Raw genomic sequence first — 22337 nt, 5'->3', positions numbered from 1 at the left:
CTGTGGATTGTCTTTTCACTTTCTTGATAGTATCCTGTGATAAGTAAAAAGTCACTTTTCTCTCTTTAGCTGGGGCAGGCACCACCTAAGATGGCTTCAAATCCCTACACCCGATATTCATGCTCTTGTGGAATCCCCTCCCCTTGACTGGGCTAGACCCTGTGACAAAATTGATGGGGTGTCACTTCCAAGATTAGGTTACAGAAAGACAGGCTTCTGTTTGCTCTCTTTTGCTCACTCTCGCTCACTCTGAGGATCCTGCTGCCACGCTGGGCACTGCCCTGTGGGGAGGCCCACATGTCAAAGAACTGAGGGAAGTTTCTAGTCGACAGCCAGCAAGGAGCTAAAGCAACCATCTAAGCTGCACCCAGATTCAAGGCCCACAGAAACTGAGATAATAAACACTTACAATTTTAAGCCACTGAGCTGTAGGTTAGCTTGTTACACAGAAATAGATAACTCGTATGATGACTTTCTGCAAAGGCAAAATGAGGCAAAATGATAAACTAAACTAAAGCTTGGCCGTGAGGCACTCTCGCCTCTAAAGTAAGGCAGCTGGAATTCAGGTGCTTAACCAAACAGCATTCACTGAGCCATCACAGCACAAGTTGTTTTATTTACTAAAGGGACTTCCAATTAAATATATATAATTTATATTTACTATAACATACATTATATGTTATATATTAATATATCAAATGTAAAGTAATATATTTATCAATAAATTAAATATGTTCATATTAATGCATTATATATTAATAGAATACATTAAATTTAATATAATGTATATACTTATATATTGTATTAATATATGCTACGTAATGGAAATAATATAATAAAATACAAATAACTAATTTTAGATCAGTAGCACCTGTATCTCCAAAACATTCATTCAGAACACCTGAACCAGTCTGTCTCTTCCCGTCTTTCTCTTACCCACAACTGTTTGCCATACCTTCAAATTGGTGTGAGGTTACAGAATACAAGTAGTTATAATATCTGTCTAAGCAAAACAAGTTTAGGCAAATGACTTCGTTAACCAAGTCATATGCAATATACATAAAGTGACCATACGTCTCACTCCCAGGACAGTTTTGATTTCAAATCTCCTTTCTTACATGTCCTGTATGGGGTTCAGAGAACAGTTTGCCGCACATATACCACAAGGTCAAACAGCAACCATTTAAAATCTTTTGCAGGTTTAGATAATTCAGCTGCACTTCAACTAAGTTATTTCATTTGCACCAAGAGTTGGGAGCTGTGAGGGTTAATGAACCAAGAATTCGAGTTTCTGTAATTAATAAATCAATCACAGACCATCTTCAAAGCCCAGAAAGTTTCAAAACAATAGCAGCAACCTAAGAGGTCCTGTTTATGAGTTTAGCTGAGTCTAAACAAGGATAATAAGCAGGGAACTTGCCTTACACAGTCTGGGGAAAAGCCACAGCAGGATCAGGTCTAACACAAATCCCAGACAGACGGGTTGTTTTGCTCCAAGGAGCTGAGCAGCTGGCCAGAGGGAAGAGAAAGCCTTTGATATCCCCATCCTGGCCAACGCGGTCATTCCTTTCATCTTCTCTCATCAGGAACCCACTTTGTTGTCCAGTCCTGGTACAAAATACTTATTCCACAAAAGCACATGAAAGTCTGGTCTGACGATAAGAAGGGGTCTTTCCTTTTGCTTTCTACTTCTTTGCACGTTGCACTCCTTGATACTTGCGGAGCACGGAGAACAATTAGAAAAGCAAAGACAAAGAATTAGAATCACCTGAGTCAATTAGTAAAATCAATTTATCTTTTTCAGAGCCTGACACTTATTTGGGGATATTAAAAGGCTTGGGGAGGTAGACCCAAATTCCACAAACATGGACTAAATGCAGCTCATTTCAGCACAGCACACATTGCAGGAGTGGCCCCGAGGTGGCAGACACAGGGCTGGGCGCTGGGGTGCAGGGGTGAATGAGGCCTGGACCCACCCTCACTAGATCTGCTGCTCAGCACCCAGCCTCAGTGTTTCATACAAATAGCGAGTCATTATGTTGCACACCTGAAACTAATATAATGTTAGCTGTCAATTACATCTCAATAAAAATTCTTAAATTGATACAGGTGAAAAAAAAGTTAATGGCCTTGACAAGGTTCAGGGCTGTGAGGGGTGGGGGGCGTGGAGAACCCCATCAGCCCTAGGCAGTGGAAGCAGGCGAGGAGAAGTGCTTGGAGCAAAGAAGAGCTTATTCCCCCTTCTCCATCAGCGTGGTGCCCTCCCAGTGGTGAGCCACCCAGGGCCCTGGGACTCCAGCCCACACAATGGAAACCCCGGGGGAGCTAAATACCACAGCTGCAGGCTCCCTGCAGAGTTGAGGGGAGAATGAATAAAATGCTCATCGGACAACTCACAAAAAAGAAAGTTGATGGGCTCACACACCCCCTTACCACAGATGCAGGGCCTACCCATCTTGGACAAAATTACAAACCTTTGAGTTCGTTTCTGAGACCCTTTCATATTCCATTTCTCACCCCAGTCTGCCATGGGAGGCTGTGGTCTTCTCCTTTCCCCCTCCCACCTTGTTTCATCAAAACTTACCTGTCCTGTGTCTCATTCCTTCAGGGTTTGCTCTTTACTGAGTAACCAAGGTCATCTAAGAGCATCACCAAAGAGCACGTTTACATTTTAAGACAGGCCTTCAGTGCTTCAGCCTAGAGGAGTATCTGATGTGAGGATTCTGGAGAAGCACTGTGGCATTTTGGGGTAGGAGACTCAATGTATGAAGGTTTCTACCCCTTCCCTCCCCCTGCCATAGTAGTATGGTTATAACATTCACCATCCTCTTAATAATTTGGACCAAACCTTTTCTATTTGATGAAAAACAGTTTTAGGGCTTCCCTGGTGGCACAGTGGTTGAGAGTCCGCCTGCCGATGCAGGGGACATGGGTTCGTGCCCCAGTCCGGGAAGATCCCACATGCCGCGGAGTGGCTGGGCCCATGAGCCATGGCCGCTGAGCCTGCGTGTCCGGAGCCTGTGTTCCGCAACCGGAGAGGCCACAACAGTGAGAGTCCCACGTACCACAAAAAAAAAAAAAAAAAGTTTTAAAATTTCACCTGTTCTGGTGAACTGTGTTCAGAGGTATCCAATGTCTCCAAAGGTGGCCCAAAATGTAATAGCTGGCAGTGACTAGGAACGGAAGTCTTACGATGTAGCGGCGGGGATGTGACCATCACGACCCCACAGGAGCGCTCCAGAGCTGTCCTCAAAGCTGGTCAAGGCTAAAGGAAGAACAACCAGAGATTGTCAAGGGCACACCTTTTCACTCCACAAATGCTAGGGAGGACATGAGAAAACAACTCATGCTATCAGACAGTCTAAAATATACTAAGGGAGATAAGGCCTCCATACAAATAAAATACATGGCCAAATAATACTCTGAAATATGGGTTTCTTCCTTTTTCTCTGTAGGGTTCCTTTCCCTTCCTTCCATCCCAGCAGGCTCTGGCCTCATTGCCTTAAGGAAGGGATGTACAAGGGAGAAAACATATAGTTTGTAAGTATTTGCTTCTTGTTCCAAAAACTTAAGCCCTTAGGGAATCCTTGGGGTGGGGTGTTGTGGAGAAGATTAAAGAAAGAGAACCCGTGTCATCCCCACACTGGAAAGTGTTTTTAACAGGTGGGAGTCTAGAGGGAAAAATGAGAGGTCGTGGATTCCAGGAGCAGAAAGACCTGTGCCTGGCTTTGCAGCACAGTCACTACTAGTCACTACTAAGGGAAACAATCCCAGAGAGAAAATGGCTGTGTCTAGCTAGATAGGATCAAAGGCAGCCCTGCCAAAGACTCCCACGTGCCACTCACAGAAGAAAGCAGCAGAAAGCGGGAGGACCTGCAGGGAACATGTGGAGAGGGATGACATGTCTAAGCAGTAACCTGCATGGACCATGGCCCAGAGGATCTTCCCCCTGCTCCCCACCACTCAACATCTTGGCACTCGGAGGCTCCTGGAACCCCGGAAAGACGGGAGGCTGTTTTTCCACCAGCTAGGCGGAATAAAGCTTGAGGTCAGAAAGCAAGCTGAGTTGGAGAGAATAAAGCCATGTTTTTTTCATAGACCTGAGTTTACACCCATGATTCAAGGCAGAGAAGGTGGTGAGTGGCCAGAGGAGAAAGGATGCAAGTGGCTCCAGGGCTGGAGGAGACTGGGATCTGATTGTGAGAGCGAGTTTGAATGCTCTAGGATTACGGAGCTTCCACTGACGAGAGGGGCTTACTGACCTGGTTCACCGCCTGAGCGAAAGCTGTGTGTTCTGATGAAGTTAAATGTGTGATTGCTGATCAACAAGATACTAACAATAAAGCATATATGTTTGTTGATGTGGTGAATCCTGTAGTGAGAATTTCTAAGATACAGGGTTTACTTCCTAAATAAATGGAAGAAGATTTGGAACTTTTCCTATAAAGGGTGAAATGTATTCCTCTGAGTAGATTGACTTAAGGTTCATGATAGTCAACCAAATGGGAAAGCATATTTTGGCAACGGGTGTAAGACATTCTATTGCTCTCATTTCGTTCTTAATCCTTACACCCTTGCAAAATAAACAGTGCACCTTTAAGCAAAGTAAATAAAGAACCGAAAGCATGTTTTAGCCTGATTTGTGTTGGATGATTCAAGAATCAGCAATCTCTTTGTCCACCAATTTAGTTTTTTTTTTAATTAAAAGACTTTATTAATTGGGGGGCAGTTTTACGTTTTCAGACAAATTGAGTGGAAAGTACAGAGTTCCCACATACTTCCTCACCCCTACTCCCCACCCCCCAATTTCTCCTGCTACTAATATCTTGTATTAGTGTGGTACAATGGTTATAATTGATGAGCCAGTACTGATAATTATTATTAACTAAAGTCCATTGTTTAAATTAGGGTTCACTCCTTGTGTTGTATAGTCTATATGTTTGACAAATGTATAATGATATACATCACCATTACAATATCATGCAGAATAGTTTCATTCCCCTAAAAATCCCCTGTGCTCCATCAATTTATCCTTCCTCCCTTCCCCTCCCGAAGCTGGTGACCACTCCAATTTGCTTTTATCATTAACACAAACAACTCTGGAGAAAATGAGGACCCAATGAATATAAGTCCTATTTACATAGGTTTAAATTAAGTCCCCATCTTTATCAGTAGACAAGCTTGTATTTTGTCCATAGCTAAAATAACTGTACTATTTTGAATTCTATCAATAATTGTTTTCAATCAACATTATTTCGTAGATCTATTTCTATGTGAACTATTTCAATGTGAACTATTTCACAAATCTATTTCTATGTGAACTCAAGCAGAGTTCACATACTTATCATCTCTGATCTTGTCATAATTTTAAGGATGAATTACTTTATAGTTGCCATGAGTTTGCAGAATTAATTGCCCTACAGTTTTGAGATGTTTGTTCAACTTCTAGCTCTTCTACGTAAACACCTGCCATTGAATTGCAGTTTGATTCTTTGCTCATGAACTAAATGATGTCTTAGCTTTTGTCCACCCTCTTACAGAGAGGTCATATTTTACTCAAGGAACAAGTTTTGGGAGATCTCTCATAAATCAAGCTCATTTTACCAAAGGAATAAAGAGTATGAGGAATGCATTTGTAGAGTACAAACATCTATAACTATTGGAGCACATTTTTACTTTAATGTTGCTTTTTTTTTTTTTTTTTTGCTTTTAATTTTTAAGCACTATTTAAAATTTTTCCTATAGGGCTATCCTTTAAATTAATAGCATAGTATTAATTTGGTTGATTGGCTTTATTCATACCAATTTATCTAACTTTTATTCTGAACTTTTTGATTTATGGTTGCATTTTTTAAGCCCTGATTTTAGCAATATCATAACTTGAATAATATTTTTATAGGATTTATAAAATCTTTCAAATTATAGTAATAGCATATGTGAGAATAACAATGTAATAAATGCTAAATTTCAAAGAGAATTTCAGATGTCTTCAAATAACCATAGCTCTCCTGACACGGAGGATGAAGATGATTACAGCTTGCCATCTAAAGGGGCACTGCCAGGTGCTAGGCAGCAATAGAGAACAGTTTACAGGTCACTTCCTTATGCAGCAAGACAGTATTTCTGACATACTATTGTGGGGACCTAGAGCTGATATGAAGATTATTTTAAGCTGAAGCATTTGAGATTCAACAGATGTGGAAAGAAGCCTTCTCAGAGCTTCCCTTAGCTGACTAAAAGCAGCAACATTTGGGAAATAAGGCTGCCATAAATCCCCTGTCTGGGGTAGTTTTATGGCTGCGTTGGGTCTTTGTTGCTGCGCGCGGGCTTTCTCTAGTTGCGGTGTGCGGGCTTCTCACTGCGGGGATTTCTCTTGTTGCGGAGCACGGGCTCTAGGTGCGCGGGCTTCAGTAGTTGTGGCACACGGGCTTAGTTGCTCTGCAGCATGTGGGATCTTCCCGGACCAGGGCTTGAACCCGTGTGCACTGCACTGGCAAGTGGATTCTTAACCACTGCACCACCAGGGAAGCCCATCACCAACTTTCTTACCTCCCATTTGTTCTCCTAAAAATCCACTTGTCTTTCCTAAAGAAACCTATTTGTCTTCCCATAACACCTTTTTTCCTCCCTTGTCTCTACTAAGTTAGTCCATAAACCTCTAAATTTGACTATTTAAAGAGCCGACTACTGCTTTTGTTGGTTTTCATATACATACGAATAAACCTTTTTCTCCTGTTAATCTCTTGTGTCAGTTTAACTCACAGGCCCACAGACACTAAACCTAACAGAGTAGAGTAAAAGTTTTTCCTTTCTAACATTTTAGATTCACAAAAGTCAAATTTGCTTACAATGCATTTCCACAACTAAATGCACCCCTCAGCCTGCCCCGCTGAAAGTCATGTGCCTTAAAAACACGAGAAGTTTATTTTGTTCCCTTAAAGCTGCAACTCATTTTATCTGATCATCAAAAAAAAAAAATTGGGGGGCTTCCCTGGTGGCGCAGTGGTTGAGAATCCGCCTGCCAATGCAGGGGACACGGGTTCGAGCCCTGGTCTGGGAAGATCTCACATGCCGTGGAGCAACTAGGCCCGTGAGCCACAACTACTGAGCCTGCGCGTCTGGAGCCTGTGCTCCGCAACAAGAGAGGCCGCGATAGTGAGAGGCCAGCGCACCACAATGAAAAGTGGCCCCCACTTGCCACAACTAGAGAAAGCCCTAGCACAGAAATGAAGACCCAACACAGCCAAAAATAAATAATTAAAAAGAAAAAATTTGTGTGTGTGGAATATAAGCTGTGTTTTTTGTTTTTTGTTTTTTTTTAGAAAATTGAGGTGTAGTTGACACACATTATATTAGTTTTAGGTGCACACATAATTATTTGATATTTGTATACATTGCAAAATGATCACAATAGGTCTAGTTAACATCCAAGTATTTTCTTTTTTTCAACATGAAAAACTTCCAAGGAGCTGGACAACAGCAACTAATTTAAAGAGGTTTCACCCTGGCTGTGCAAGAATCAGTCTGATTCTTGGGCTATGACTTTATTTTCCTTACGAAGTTACTTTGTGTAAATTGCAGGCAGGCCGTAGCTGTGGTCTGCCATTTCCCGTGCAGGACTTACAACTCGCTGCTGCAGGAAGGCCCAGGGAGAGGCTTTGAAACAGCAATTTTTCAGCTAACTTCTTACATTCATTTAGGTAAATATAGATGCTGCAGAATCCCAGCCAGCCGGCCTTAGCTGTGACTCTGCAGTGCGTGCTAGTGTGCTAGTGCTGCCTACGATTTTATTCTACAAGAGTCACTCCATGTGTATCAAACCTATGTAGACTAGTTTTTTGTTTTTTTTTTTACAATGGAGTTGCAGGAGTTCTTTTTACATATTTTAGAGATTAACCGCTTATCAGATTAACCCCTTTTCAGATACATGGCTTACAAATATTTTCTCCCTTTCATTCTCTAGATTGCCTTTTCACTCAGCTGACTGTTTCCTTTATTGTGCAGAGGCATTTGAGGTTGAGGTCGTTCCACTTGTTTATTTTTGTTTTTGTTGCCTGTCATATAGCCAACCTATGGAAAGAACTTAAATGTCCATCAACAGATAAATGGATAAAGAAAATGTAGTATATTCAGACGATGGAATGCTCTTCAGCCTTTAAAAAAAAAAAGGAAATCCTGCAATATGCAATAACATGGAGGAACCTTGAGGACATTATGCTAGGTGAAATAAGCCTGTTACAGAAAGAAAATTCTGCATAATTTCACTTATATGGGTTATCTAAAACAGGCAAATTCATAGAATTAAAGAGTAGAATGATGGTGTTAGGGGTTGGGGGAGGGGGAAATGGGGAGTTGCTAACCAACAGGCATAAATTTTCAGTCCAGCAAGATGAATAAGCTCTGGAGACCTGGTGTACAACATTGTACCTGTAGTCAACAATGAGGTATTGTACATATAAAATTTGTTAAGAGGGTAGATCTCATGTTAAGTATTCTTACCACAATAAAAAATTTTTAAAAAAATGTTAACCCATTTTAAACTAAAACAGGGAAATGGGCAAGGGAAAATACAGACACCTTGCCATGGAACATCTCAGTTGGCTGACGAATGATGGTAAAGGAAGATCTTAATATATGAAGATCTCCCGCAGCTTGGAATATTCAGTGGAAGGTCACAATATGGAGAGCCCTCATCTCCTCCTTCTGTGAAAAGACCTCATAATCATCTACAAAGCCCTGGTTCCTGGCTATTTCTCTGACCTCAGACCTCTCTGTCCACCTCTCTACCCTTTGCTCACTTCACTCTAGAGGGAAGGGCAAAGAGAATTCAGAGATCTCATTAATATCAAAGGAATATATAAAAGAAGCCATTCCATTAGGGATCATATTTCTTATAAATGACTCTTAACTGGTGAACCCATACTGTTTCTTTGATCTGTGGAATCTAGAGCCTTCCTACTCAAAGTGATGGGGTCCACACACCCAGAAGAAACCAACCTTGCTGAAACCTTGATCTTGGACTTCTAGACACCAGACTCGTGAGAAAATAAATTTCTGTTGTTTAAGCCACCCAGGCTGTGGTCCTTTGTTATGGCAGCCCTCCGAAAACTAATACATAGCATCAACATCACCTGGGAGCATCTTAGAAGTACTGATTTTCAAGCCCTAACCCAGACCTACTGAATCAGAATCTCTGGGGAGTGAAAGCCCAAAATCTGTGTTTGAACAAGTCCTCTGAGTGACTCTTGTGCAGCTAAAGTTTGAATAGCACTGATCTGGAGCAGTGCTTCTTCAAGCTGTGTATCAGCATCACCTGGGCAACTTCTGAAAGAGAGCAGTGCCTGGGCCTCACCTTAACAATTTGGTCCAGTTGCTTGAGCGCTGGACGGTCAGGGTTTGCATGGGCAGACCTGGTTTAGGTATTTTCTTAAGCTGCCCTGTTGACTCTAAGGTATAGCCAGGGCTAAGCTCCCCAGGTCTAGAGCCTGTTGGCATGATGTGGAAACCTGCAGAAGATATGACTGAGTGTAGGTACTTCGGGTAAAGTGGGGCAGCTTACTAACTCCCTAACCTAAGGAGCTTCACTGGTAGTGTGTGATTTCAAAAACGTACCTTATTCCTTCTCTAGAGATAATGACGCATACCTCTTCCACCTGCAAATCCCCACCTCCTCTCTATGACTGGGTGAGACGGTTAGTTTTATATGTCACCTTGACTGGCCATGGGGTGTCCAGACTAAACATTATTTCTGGGTGTGTCAGTGAGGATGTTTTCAGATGAGATTAACCATTTGAATTGGTGGACTCAGTAGATGGCCCTCCTCCATGTGGATGAACTTCACCCAATCCACTGGGGACCTGAGTAGAACAAAAAGCAGAAACAGGTGGAATTTCCTTCTTTTTTTCTTACCTCACTGCTAGAGCTCGGACATCTCATCTCATCACGTCAAGCCCCCAGACTGGGATTTATATCATCAGCTCCTCTGGGTCTCAGGCCTTCAGACCCCAAATGAATTACACCACTGGCTTTGCTGGGTCTCCAGCTTGCAGACGGCAGATCATGGGTCTTTCTCAGCCTCCATAATCTTGTGAGCTGATTCCTCATAATAAATCCCATTTAGATAGATAGATAGGATGAAAGAAAAGAAAGAGACAAAAAGTGAGAGAGGGAGGAAGGAAGGAAGGAAGGAAGGGAGGGAGGGAGGGAGGGAGGGAGAAAATCCCCTACTGGTTCTGGAGAACCCTGGGCAAGCACAAATGCCAAGGAGGTAAGAGCATCTTACTAGATGGGAGCAGCCTGACACCAGATTGAAAGGGGGAAATTCAGATGTTCTGGACCTAGTGTTACTGTCCTTAGTCTTGCATGTAATTGGGCACGTGCAAGGCTCCTCAAGAACAGCTTAGGGATGTATGGGGCCATTTCTCCTAAGGGATTAGTAAAGCTTATATTCTAAGCTTCCAGGCTTCCTGTTTAGGATTTTATAAACTCCTCCATGCTGAGGTGTAAATGCCTGATTATGTTTAGTGAGGTACCCTTTCTGCCTGTGTTTACATTTTAAAAAGGGATAAAGCCTTAGGTTATGAGAAAACAATTCTGGAGATGGAATTTTATGTACTAGCAAACTGGCAAGAGAAATGGGGGTTGGACTGGAAAATAATGCACTAATAGCAATAATCACTGAACATTTATCAAGTGCTATGACTATACTTAGAGCACTTCATCCATTGTCTCATTTAATCCTCACAGCAGTGCTGGAGGTAAATGGGAGAACTTGAACCTAAACCATCTGTGCCTACACAGATCACTGTCTACATTAGCATGACTTTTACCCACAGCCTTCAGTAATAGGTTTTTGGAAACTCTTGCCCAGGAAGATGAAGTTACATACAACTTTTGTTATTGTCATGAAAGTACTCCACTGGTCTCATCAATTCTCAAAGACTCATTTGGAAACCCTCACCTTGCTGTGTCTGTCAAGCCCTTGCACAATCCTAAACAAGCCGAAAACCTATAAATACCCCACCACTGCCCTGTCTTTACTAGACGCTTCTAAAACTCTGCTGAGGTAGGGATCTCCCTTATCTCAGTGAGCTATAAACTCAGCTTTGCTTTGTCCACAAGCTCTTTGGTGGTGCTCTGGGGAGCAGCATTTGACAGCATTATTCTTAGCTCCATTTTGCAAGTGAGGAAATTGAGGCCCAGAGGAGTTAGTTAATTTATCCAAAGACACAGAGCTAGTAAGTGGCGGGTCCTGGGTTCAAATCCTGCCATTCTGATTCCAGAAAGCACATTCCCGGCCACACCTACACTGCCTCCCTGTATTATATGAGATCATATAATACAGTCACTTATGCTTTCTCTACCAGCGATCAACCAAGAAAAATCAACACAAACTGTGAAAGAACATGTGTCTTCAGCCTCCCTCTCCTTACTGCCTGTGCTATGTCTCTGCTGTCAATGGTGGTCATAGGCCAGGACCTCCTCAGATAGGTCCTTAGTTGCAAAACCCCCTGGAAGGAGGAGGGGGGAGGTAGGTAAGGTGGGAGGCTCGGCTCTGTCAGTGAGCAATGCACTCCTCTGCCTCAGTTCATGCAGCTTCTTACTAGACAATCACGGGTCACGGGTCACTTAAAAATCCCAGAGAAGCCAGAACTTAAAATGGCTCCCTGACCTAGGCCATGCTTTAAGCTTTGCTGAAGCCAGGAATGTGGTGCTTTTAAACTATCCAAGCCCCAGGGCACTCCTGCCTGCTTAGATCATTACAGAAAATGCGGTGTGTTACCTGGGGTCTGTTACTGCTTTCCTTTCATGTCCATCTGGCCAAGCCTCAATCACCCTCTCCCTGTTCACAGAGCAGCTGCCCGCCCACTGCCTACGTGTCCCTGGTATCCTGGGGTGAATTTGCTCCCCACTTCACACTGAAGACCAGCTGCTTCTTTCTGCTCCCCTGCTCCCCCAGCCCCCTTTCTCTGTCTCCAGCCTTCTGCCTGCCCTGTCTTGCAATCCAGCCTAGGATGCCCAACATCCTGACAGGTCCAACAGACCACGCCCTGGCAACAGAGAGCAGGCAGGCAGGCAGATGCATGCTGCTACGGGTGGGGAAGTTTTCCCACATGGCAGCACCTCCCAGACTGAGAAGAAAAACCAACACAGGGCTTCCATGGTGGTGCAGTGGTTGAGAGTCTGCCTGCTGATGCAGCGGACACAGGTTCATGCCACGGTCCAGGAGGATCCCACATGCCGCGGAGCAGCTCTGCCCGTGGGCCATGGCCGCTGGGCCTGTGTGTCCAGAGCCTGTGCTCCACAACGGGAGGGGCCACAACAGTGAGAGGCCCGCGTACCACAAAAAAAAAAAAAAACCCAAAACAAAAAACAACACAAACTGTGAAAGAATGCATGCCTTCAGGCTCTGTCTTCTTACTGCCTGTGCTATGTCTCTAAGGATGGTCACAGGCCAGGACCTCCTCAGATAGGTCCTCAGGAAGCAAAGCCCTCTGAAGGAGGGGAGAGTTAGGGAAGGTGGGAGGCAGCCCACTCCTCTGCCTCAATTCATGCAGTTTCTTACTGGCCAGTCAGGGGTCACTTAAGTTCAGGTCTGCTGTAGGTTAGTTCACACAAGTTGATAAAGGCACTTAAAACAGCTAATTGAGGGAGAAGTGTGTGCCTGCTCCTTTAGCAGACCCTAACCAAGTACTTGCTCACAAACCTCTGAAAATCAGCTGGCTGCAGTCCGAACCCCTTGCTGCCCTCCCTACCACCCACGGCTTCAGTCTCTTACTCTTACTTACTTTCTCTTACTCTTTCTCTTACTCTTTCTCTTACTCTCTTACTTCACTGTTTCAGTTCCACACTGCTGAATAACAAACCAACCCCAAAGAGGAGCTTAAAACCATCATTCTCCTTCCTGACCTTTCTGTGGGTTGGCCGGGCAGTCCTTCTGCTGGTCCTGCTGGCTCACTCACATGGAGGCATTCAGCAGAGGGCGAGCTGGCTGCCGGGCTCAGAGGGGAGGTCTGGACTTCTCTTGCTAGAGGTCTCTCAGGGAGGCTGGGTTTCTTTCCATGCAGTTCTGGAGCAGCATGCCAAGAAGGCAAGACTGCTCAGGGCCTGGGCTTGGAAATCATGCAATGTCACTTCTGCCACCTTCTGTTGGTCTAAGCAAGTCACAGGCACCCCAGACTCAAGGCATGGGGAAGTGGACTCCACTTCTTGATAGGAGGATTGTGTTTTCACTGGCACTACAATGAGTACCACCAGAGGAAGTAAACTCCATTATCCAAAAAGATGTGAGAAGCATCTTAATATCCGCTAATAATAATGACTAAGAAAACAAAACCTACTTACCATGTACTGGATACTGTGCTAAGTACAATACTTCACAAGAACCCAGTGAGGTAGGTGTTAGAGATGAACAACTGTGCTCCCGTTTCCATGTGGAGAGGGAGAATTCCCCAGAGAACTTCCTGGTTTTTGCCCTCACCCACCCCTATTTCCTCCCGTGGGAGCAGTGACTCCTCCCCTGGTGAATCTAGGAGAAGGAGTGCATTTCTCCCTCCTTGAGATCTTAGAGCCATAAGCAGAGTGTGTTCAGCCTGCTCCGGGGGCAGGTGTGTCTGGTGAATTGAGCCAGGGGCTCAGTTCAGTTCAGGAGGAGGGGGATATTAGAAATCCAATTGGTCCACCAAAGTCACCTTCTCCAAACAGCTTTACCAATTGTAAATGAGTTGTTTTGAACTCCATCTGCCTGGGTTTCTCAATTGTTTCTTAACTCAGGCAGGGAAAGGATGGGTATAATGTACTGGAAACTCCCTTATCTTGACAGCAAACACTATTAGCCCTTTTTCATTGAGAAGTTAAGTAATTTGTACAGGGTTGCACAGCTAATACTTGGTAAGGCCTCATTCCAAACCAACCACCTTGAACCAGAAATGGAATTGCCTTCACCCCCTCTCTCCTGGACTGCAGGAAGCCATGTAATATTGGTGCTCCAATTTTATTTCCTTCAACCAAATCCAGGTTAACAAACAAGTCTTTAACACCTTCTCTGTTCCCACTTGTTCACATCTTGTGTGTCAAGCACTTGCAACCTAGAGGTCGACAGAGGTATCCCGACCTTTGAAAATTTAATTAGAGTTGACTCAAAATCCCTCCCCCACCAGAAGTGTGGGGAAAGTCCTGAGTCCCTCCCATTCCCCTGGATTTGGGGTGGGAACACCAGTTTATCTCGTTTTACCTTATTTCTAGTGGGTTGTAAATCCACGATCCTATTTCCATCAAATTATAAACTAGCTCACCATCTTGTATGTGCTAGTTCTTCCCCACACTGTCCCCAGCCATGGAATACAGACACATTGCCTTGATTTCTCCCCTTAAACAGCCCTAACACTGAATGTGTGGGAGTGAAGCAGACCTGATTGGTATGCAGCGTTGGGGGAGTTCTGAGTTGCTCAGGCCCCTCAAGCCTCTGCTGAGACCTGTAACTGTCCATCCTAGCTCCCCTCCTATCTTGCACTTTATTAGGTAAAACTTCAAACATATCTAACAGAAGAGAGACTATTGAATGAATAGTCTAGACAATGAACCCTAGGATTCCATCACTTAGTTTCAACAATCACCAACTCACAACCAAGAGTCGTTTCCTCTATAGCCTCATCCATTCCCCTGTTGGGATTATTGCAAAGCAAACTCTAGATATCACTTCATTCACAATTGTCTCAGCTTGCATCTCTAAAAGAACTGCTTTTAAAAGCATAACCACCATACCAATACCCTTCTAAATATAATTAACAGCAATTCTCGAATTTCAGCAAATATCAAGTCAGGATTCCCCCTGTCCTGGTCCTCCCTCTTACCCCGTAGCTCCAACCACAGCTAACTGAGATGACTTGCACATGTACACCTGCAGCAGGTCTCAGGTCTCGACGCTACAACACAGACCCATGTAAGGACTGCCTACCTGAACCCGGCCGACTGCTCCATTGGGCACAGTGGGCCCATTGCCTACAGACCATAACATTTTCAGGAGATTACAAAAATGTTTTTAGTTCTTTTTATATGAGAAAAAAAGATGAACTTTTAATTTGAAAAAGTCTTAATATATAATATTTATATATTCATCTTTATACTAATGCAGTCATAAAATATAATTTTTAATATTATTTTAAGGAAGAAAGGAACCAGAAAAGCAAAAGTGCCTAGGGTCCCTGAAAGTCATAATACAGCCCTGCAGCCGCCATCTCCTTTTAGATGTCTCAAAGGTGTCCTCTAATCTAAGTGTCCTGAACTGAACTCATGCTTTTCCACTCTTTTCTTCTGGTCATCTCCCGGTGTTCCCTACATCAGTGAAGGGCTCACTGTTGTGGGAAAGATCAGTCAAATGAGAACACACCCAGGCTGTTTATTCAGAGCCTGCTATGGCCAGGGAGTCAGCCACCATTACTTGCAGTTGGCAGAGACTCAAAGGCAGAGGAGTGGGACAGCTTTATAGTGGGGGGGGGGGGCAAGGGGGGAAGGGGATGGAGGCTTTAGGAATACTCTGTTAGACCCTGTTGGCATGGGGAAGGTGGAGACTGCCTAACTAGAAACAGGGCATCCTATGCGATTGGCTTGGGGAATATATTTGGCTTTCTCTACTTGGTCCTGAGATGGAAGTGGGGGCAAAAAATAGGTATCAATTAGGACCACTGGCCAGATCCTGACCATTCTGGGCTGATTGCTGCAGAGGCTGTGGTTTGGATTCCTGACCTGGTTGCTGCACAGGTGGTGAGTCAGAGTTCTACTGTCATATGTGGCCTGGCCATTGTCCACTTGTATATTCAGACCCTCACTATCTATATACTGTTTCATAAGTTAGAAATCGAGGAATTATCTTGAATGCTTTTCTTTCCCCAACCCCACATCCAATCCGTCACCAAATCCTGTGAAAATACACCTCCTCAAATATCTCTCAAGGCCTGTCTCTTCCTTGCATCTCCACCATGGTACCACCAAACTATTTTCATCTTTCCTCTGATCTACTAAGTAGCCCCCTAACTTGGTCTATCTACCTCCACTGCCCCCTCCCCAATTTATTTGTAGAAGTAATGTTTTCAAAAGGCAACCATGGTTACATTATCCTCATGCTTAAATTATTTCAACAGCTCCCACTGGTTTTAGTATAAAGACTAAAATCTTCAAGGTGGCCTCCAGGGCCCTGTACAGTCTGGCTTCCATCTGCTGCCTCCTCACTGATCACACAACCCCTTTTTTCTTCCCATCTGAGCCACGCTGGCCTTTCAGTCCCCAACACCTCTACCCATCTGCCAGGGGATTTACTGCAAGGCTGTGCACAGCTCCTGAGGCAGATGAACAGGGGAGGGCCACGGTGGGGGCCTGGGCAGCTCCAGGTATCAAAAGTAGGAGGAGAACAGTGAAGTCTCATCAGGGCACCACTACTGGGAACGACCGCCTCCAACTACCCCTGCCTCTGCACCGCTCTGCCCATGATCCAAAGCCCCAGAGGACAGTTCAATGAGCTGGCTCAGGTCACATGCCCATCCCTCGGCCAGGGTACCTGGAATAAAAGTCTCAATAAACCTTTATCGATGAAGAGAAATCCCCCAAAGAAAATTGGGAGTTCTTACCAGAAGGAGGAGGAATGGGTGCAGGGTCGCCCCCAAATCAACAAATATCCACTAACCACATTTCCCACTACCTGGACTGATTTCCTGTCCTTTCTTTGTTAGTTAACACTACTTAATTTTTAGATTCCAGCCCAACGTCCTTTCATTAAAGAATCCTTCCCTCACCTTCCCAAGGGAGTCAAAGTTCTCTATTCTGTCATTTTATAGCACTATAACCTCTCCTTCATAGCACTTGCCACTGCTGTATTTTACATTTATTTGTGAATGTGTGAATAACATCCATGTCTCCCAATTGGCTAAATAGCCTATGAGAGCAGAGCCCATATATGTCTGGCTTACTATGACAGCTTTAGTGCCTAGCACAGTGCCTGGCAAAGCAAAGACATCAAACAAACATTCATTTAATGTATGAATCAAGCCATAAAGATATTTCTTTTCCCAGTGATATGAAGTATGCCACTCCCCCCCTTAGAAGGCAAAAGGAGCTAAATTTTAAACAATTTTTTCCAATTCATACTTTATTACATAATGTTCTTATTTACTCTTTACAATAATGCCACAGGAGCTCACTTTATACATAAAGAAACTGAGGCACAGGGAGTTAGGGAATTTTTTCAAAATCACATACCTGGTAAATGATCCACGTGGGATACAAACTCAGGTCTGATTCCAAAATTCAAGTTCAAATCTACCATATGATGTCATATACCAATCTCACGTCAAAAAAAAAAAAAGTGGTTGAGGTAAATATATATATATATATATATATTTAAAATTATATAATTATATAATCTATATAGTTATATAAAATTCTTCCTCCTAGTTCCAAAAGAAGCTATTTAGAATTGCTACTAATTTTTAAAACAATCTGGAGAGATTGTTCAACATGTTTAGTTTCAGTCCTTCAGATAAAAATCCAGAGTACCGAACATTTCATTGATTGTTCAAGAAAAGCATTAAATCCATGGTTAAATCACAATAAAACAACACCTGGATGATTCATAGTTTAGCACTTTTATAGTTAAATAAAGGTACATAACTTCTAGTTCTGTTTTTCAGTAAGAAATCTAAACAAAGTAGAATGTCTTCTCTATCCCTTCTTATAGTATAATTGAAGGTAAAACTAATAATATTTGGGAATTAAAGAGGTTAAAATTATTACTTAAATGTGAGGTATTTCTTTGATATTACTTTTCTTTTTTTTAATAGATTTTATTTATTTTATTTTTGGCTATGCTGGGTCTTCGTTGCTGCACGCAGGCTTTTCTCTGGTTGTGGTGAGCAGGGACTACTCTTCATTGCGGTGCATGGGCTTCTCATTGCGGTGCGTGGGCTTCTCATTGAGGTGGCTTCTCTTGTCACAGAACACAGGCTCTAGGCGTGTGGGCTTCAGTAGTTGTGGCACGTGGGCTTCAGTAGTTGTGGCTCGCGGGCTCAGTAGTTGTGGCGCACAGGCTTAGTTGCCCCGCGGCATGTGGGATCTTCCCGGACCAGGGCTCGAACCCGTGTCCCCTGCATTGGCAGGCGGATTCTTAACCACTGCACCACCAGGGAAGCCCCTTACTTTTCAATTATAACTATCAGAGTAATAGTGGTCAATTATTACTCACTAGTACACTATTTAAATTTAGTAAAATACAACACCCATTAACAATGGAATGCTTTCCTTTTTACCTCCCTGTAAAATGTGCTGTTATTTATTAAATAGAGGTATTCATTTTGGTACTTTAAGGTCAGTTGCCTTTCTTCATACAAATTTTAACACTACCTTCTCTTTTGAATATTTAGATGAATATATTTAATTTTTCCTACTGTTCAAGAAATCAAAACAAATATTTTATATCAGCATTTTAATGAGCTTTGCTTTAATGATTAATTCAATGTGAAGTTAGTCTATACCTGAGTTATGAAAATAGAAAATAATTATTCAGATGCTTGAGTTAGGGGTACAATGATAGTCAAGTATAACAAAATGCTGTTTAATTAAACTTATCTAGTGGGAACTTTCAGTTAAGCTTTCATTTTGTTTTCGAGAACCAGAGGAGGGAAGAAGGGAATATTATCAGGTAAGGCAGAAAAAAACAGTTTTAACCTTCATCTTTTGTCCTGAGGAATTTCAGGCCTTCCTGAACTAGTGGCTTTAAAAAAAATCCTTCGATAGTTTAGGTAGACCATGAATAGTCTCACTGATGGCATATTCCAAAATGAACAATCTTAACTTACCTAAATTTCACAAATCTAATAATAACATTCTCCATCTTTCTCCTAACAAGGAGCTGAAAATCACTCCAAGGCTTAACAGAGACAGTTAATACAGTAGTCTGGGAATAAAAGCTGCAGAAAGGTGGACATTTACAGCTATTACACTCGACAGCTAAAAGGGGTGAGAAGACATTTGAGCTTCTTAGCGAAGTTATTATAACTTTTGGTAGTTAATCACAGGCCTCTGTAGTATTCCTCAATGAGATTATTTAATTATAATTTAACCACTTCTTTAACGGATTCAGGAAGTTTTCAGTTTACACGCAAACACGTAATAAAGACAAATACAGACACACGTTTATGAACATGCACACACATATACACTCCACGGAACAAGTAAAAATAAATTCAGATTAAAGTACCGGAAACCAAGCAGAAGAGGGGCACAGATGAGCTGTCAATCTCCTGCGGTGGTGGCGGAGGAGGTGATGATGGTGGCAGCTGTTATTGCTTGGTTTCCTGCTATGACTAGTCGTGATGCTAGGAATTTTACTTGCTGAGGGGCTCACCATGTTTGAACATTACATTCATTAGGCTCTAAGATTCTTGTATCCAAGTCAAAGGGAGGAAATAGGCAAAAGGTGAATATAATTTAATTTGAATTATAAATTAATTTTTAAATCTGAATTTAAAAACAGAACCGTAATTCATGGCAAGAAACAATCTGCTTACATGTAGTTTGAATATCACAGACTCTCACCTTTCTTACTGAATTTTCATAGATATCCCTGAATAGATGTTTTTCCTCATTTGTTGTTTGTCCTAAGGGCCATTTCCAGAGGCTTTAATTTAAAAAAATAATAACATTCACTGGAGAGTGTGGTCACTGGAGCTCCCATGACACCTTGCTGGAGGTCCATCTCTTCAGAGTACTTTTTAATGGATACATTTCATCATGTTCTGAAACATACAAACATTGAAGGTATCTCAGAAATGTACTTGGGTTTTATAAATATCATGACTTATTCTAGACCCAGACAAATTCCAGTTGGACTTTTTGTCCTGCAGTAATCAATTTACATACTAGGTTCAATCTGGGCAATTTAGGTGATTTATTCCAATAGTACAAAAAATACACTTGCTGTGCAATCCAAGGATGGACAAATCTACCACGGGCCTATCTCAAAAAGCAATGACCGTGAAAAGTGACTGTCTCTTCCTGTTTGTTGGATTCAAATTCAATAGCTCTAGACTTGTTTATTTTCATTAGAGCTAGGAAAAGAATTTAGCTTCATTTTAATCAATACACCTACCTTTTTTTCCTACCTAAAAAAAAAAAAAAAAAAACTAAAACAAAAACCAACCAAAACTATTGTATGGTATTGCCTCTCCACGACACTAGTTATCTCTTTAACATAAAGGCCTTAGAGATAGAACTCATTCATCTGTAAAACTGGTTTTCAAACAAGTTCATTTTCATGTAAATCTAGGTAGGCCATAAAAGTTAGTTTACTTTGTAAAATACTAATCCATGGAGAGAATAAAGCAAATGAAATAAAAACTCTGGGCAGATGCAATCTGACAAAGCATTATAATGCTTACCAAATGTTTAGCTTCTTCTGTCATTCATGATAAATGACACTGAGCATGAGTGAAGGAACAGAAGTTGGTGGAGATGTGATCATTTAAGGTAACGTACTCCCTCAATTTCATCTACAGATTATATAAAGCATTTTGACTTAGCCACAAAGGCTTCACCATTTCAGTGTTATTTCTTGGTAATGAGGGGACGTTGGAAAAGTAACACAAGGAATGATTTCAGTTCTCAGGATTTATTAGAGAAGGCACTGAGGTGAGATCAGCTACTGGAGAACACAGATCTCACGGGGAAAAGAAAAGCAAAACCAGCAAATATAAGGAAGAATGTATCTTCAGGTCAGTCAGAGCAATGAGACAGCCAAGATGCACGTGAGGAGATAGTAAGGATAATAAGGCAGGCTACCATTTTCTCTTTTATTGCATGCTGGAGTCCCCAGACCTGCTAAAGACATGATTACCGGTAACAGCAGCAGTAGTGTTCCCTAGAGGTCTCGTGTGCTTTGAGGGAGTGGGGGCTATAAACTGACAGTACCAGACAAGGGAACTAAGTCATCTAATATGTCTTCTAGAAACATAATGAGTTTGACTGATGTGGCTTTCTGTGCTTAACGCGTAAGAGGTTGTGCCAACTCATGGATCCTCGGAGAACACTGTGCTTTCAAAGCAGCTGGCTTGACTTTAAAGACTTCTGGATCGTAATATACAATACGCACAGGAGTCCTGAAATGGAAAAAAGGATTTGACCTAAAATAAGATGAACAGAAAAGGGAACTAACATTTCTCAGGCATCCACTATGTGTTAGGCACTATATTATCTCTTTGATTTTCTTAAGCACCACATAAAACAGGTATCATGACCTCCACTATACATATGAGGAAATGAAGGCTCAGGGACGTTGTAAGAGTGACCTGTGGTCAAGTCTAGATGTGTATATGTGTCAGATTCCGAAAGCTTTCCTCTTTCCATAGAAAGTAAATTCTGGAAATTTCTCAATAATTTGACAATGTTAAAACAAGCCAGACAATCCACTGGTGAACTTAAAGAAATCAATTTTTTGAAGTTTTCATCCTTAATACCTTAACCACCAAATAATAATCTTGCTACCAGGACAGACTCTTGAGCACTTGGTCTTACTCCTCACTTTCCTTTGTCAGTGTACAGAAAATGAATGTCATTTCATTTGATGTTGAACTTTTTTTTTTAAGGAAAAACACATTATAAAAATCTGGACTTCCCTGGTGGTGCAGTGGTTAAGAATCCGCCTGACAATGCAGGGGACATGGGTTTGAGCCCTGGTCCGGGAAGATCCCACATGCCACAGAGCAACTAAGCCCGTGCACCACAACTACTGAGCCTGCGCTCTAGAGCCTGCGAGCCACGACTACTGAAGCCCGTGCGCCTAGAGCCCGTGCTCCACAACAAGAGAAGCCACCGCAATAAGAAGCCCGCGCACCGCAACGAAGAGTAGCCCCTGCTCGCTGCAGCTAGAGAAAGCCCATGCACAGCAACAAAGACCCAAGGCAACCAAAAATAAATAAATAAATAAATTTATTAAAAAAATAAAATAAAAATTAAAAAATTTTTAAAAAATATTTTATTATATAAGACCAAACACATTTCCTATTCCCTGAGCTCAAGACTACTACTTTTTCAGTTAGGTTTTCTTGATGGTGCTTTAAAAAGGGGATCAGGTATTATCCCCTGAAGGTAACAAAATGAATTGAGGTTCAGGCAAGTTGAGAGGTCTTCTAAAAAATGAGTAGGAATTAGAGGCAATTTCTTCTTTGTTGAATATATTTTCTGATTTATTTGAAATAGTTCATACATGTACATGATGCAAAAACATTGAAAAATACAAAAGCCTATTTAGTGAAAAATAAGTCTTCCTACCATCCTGGCTCCCTAGGCCCCCA

General features: G+C 42.3%; 2 protein-coding genes and 1 long non-coding RNA gene across 19 annotated transcripts in view; 1 reads left to right on the top strand and 2 right to left on the bottom strand.

The window, feature by feature from the left end:
* LOC137223755 (uncharacterized) overlaps positions 1-17341 on the bottom strand; it is a 241897-nt gene extending 224556 nt beyond the window's left edge. For 5 of the 16 annotated variants that reach the window (XR_010943036.1, XR_010943051.1, XR_010943040.1 and 2 more), the window contains exons 1-3: positions 9910-17340; positions 3101-3265; positions 410-1715 (exon numbers count right to left, since the gene is read on the bottom strand). This is a non-coding gene — a long non-coding RNA (uncharacterized lncRNA). Of the gene's footprint in view, positions 1-409; positions 1716-3100; positions 3266-9909 lie in introns of all 16 variants that reach the window. The other 11 variants (XR_010943037.1, XR_010943044.1, XR_010943043.1 and 8 more) reach the window with 10 other exon arrangements.
* HOPX (HOP homeobox) overlaps positions 1-22337 on the top strand; it is a 66337-nt gene that overhangs the window by 30355 nt on the left and 13645 nt on the right. The gene's annotated exons all lie outside the window — the stretch shown is intronic.
* The window catches only part of SPMAP2L (sperm microtubule associated protein 2 like), a 60534-nt gene continuing 56707 nt past the window's right edge, over positions 18511-22337 (bottom strand). The window contains exons 9-11 of one of the 2 annotated variants that reach the window (XM_067736127.1): positions 20427-21143; positions 19585-19784; positions 18511-19429 (exon numbers count right to left, since the gene is read on the bottom strand). In XM_067736127.1, coding sequence (XP_067592228.1) covers positions 21029-21143 — 115 coding nt within the window. In that variant the 3' untranslated portion in view covers positions 18511-19429; positions 19585-19784; positions 20427-21028. The remainder of the gene's footprint in view (positions 19430-19584; positions 19785-20426; positions 21144-22337) is intronic. The other variant, XM_067736128.1, reaches the window with a different exon arrangement.

The sequence above is a fragment of the Pseudorca crassidens genome, chromosome 4, assembly GCF_039906515.1.
Source record: "Pseudorca crassidens isolate mPseCra1 chromosome 4, mPseCra1.hap1, whole genome shotgun sequence".
NCBI lineage: Eukaryota > Metazoa > Chordata > Mammalia > Artiodactyla > Delphinidae > Pseudorca > Pseudorca crassidens.
Note: the sequence above shows the minus strand (reverse complement) of the source record. Positions and strands in the feature narration are given on the sequence as shown.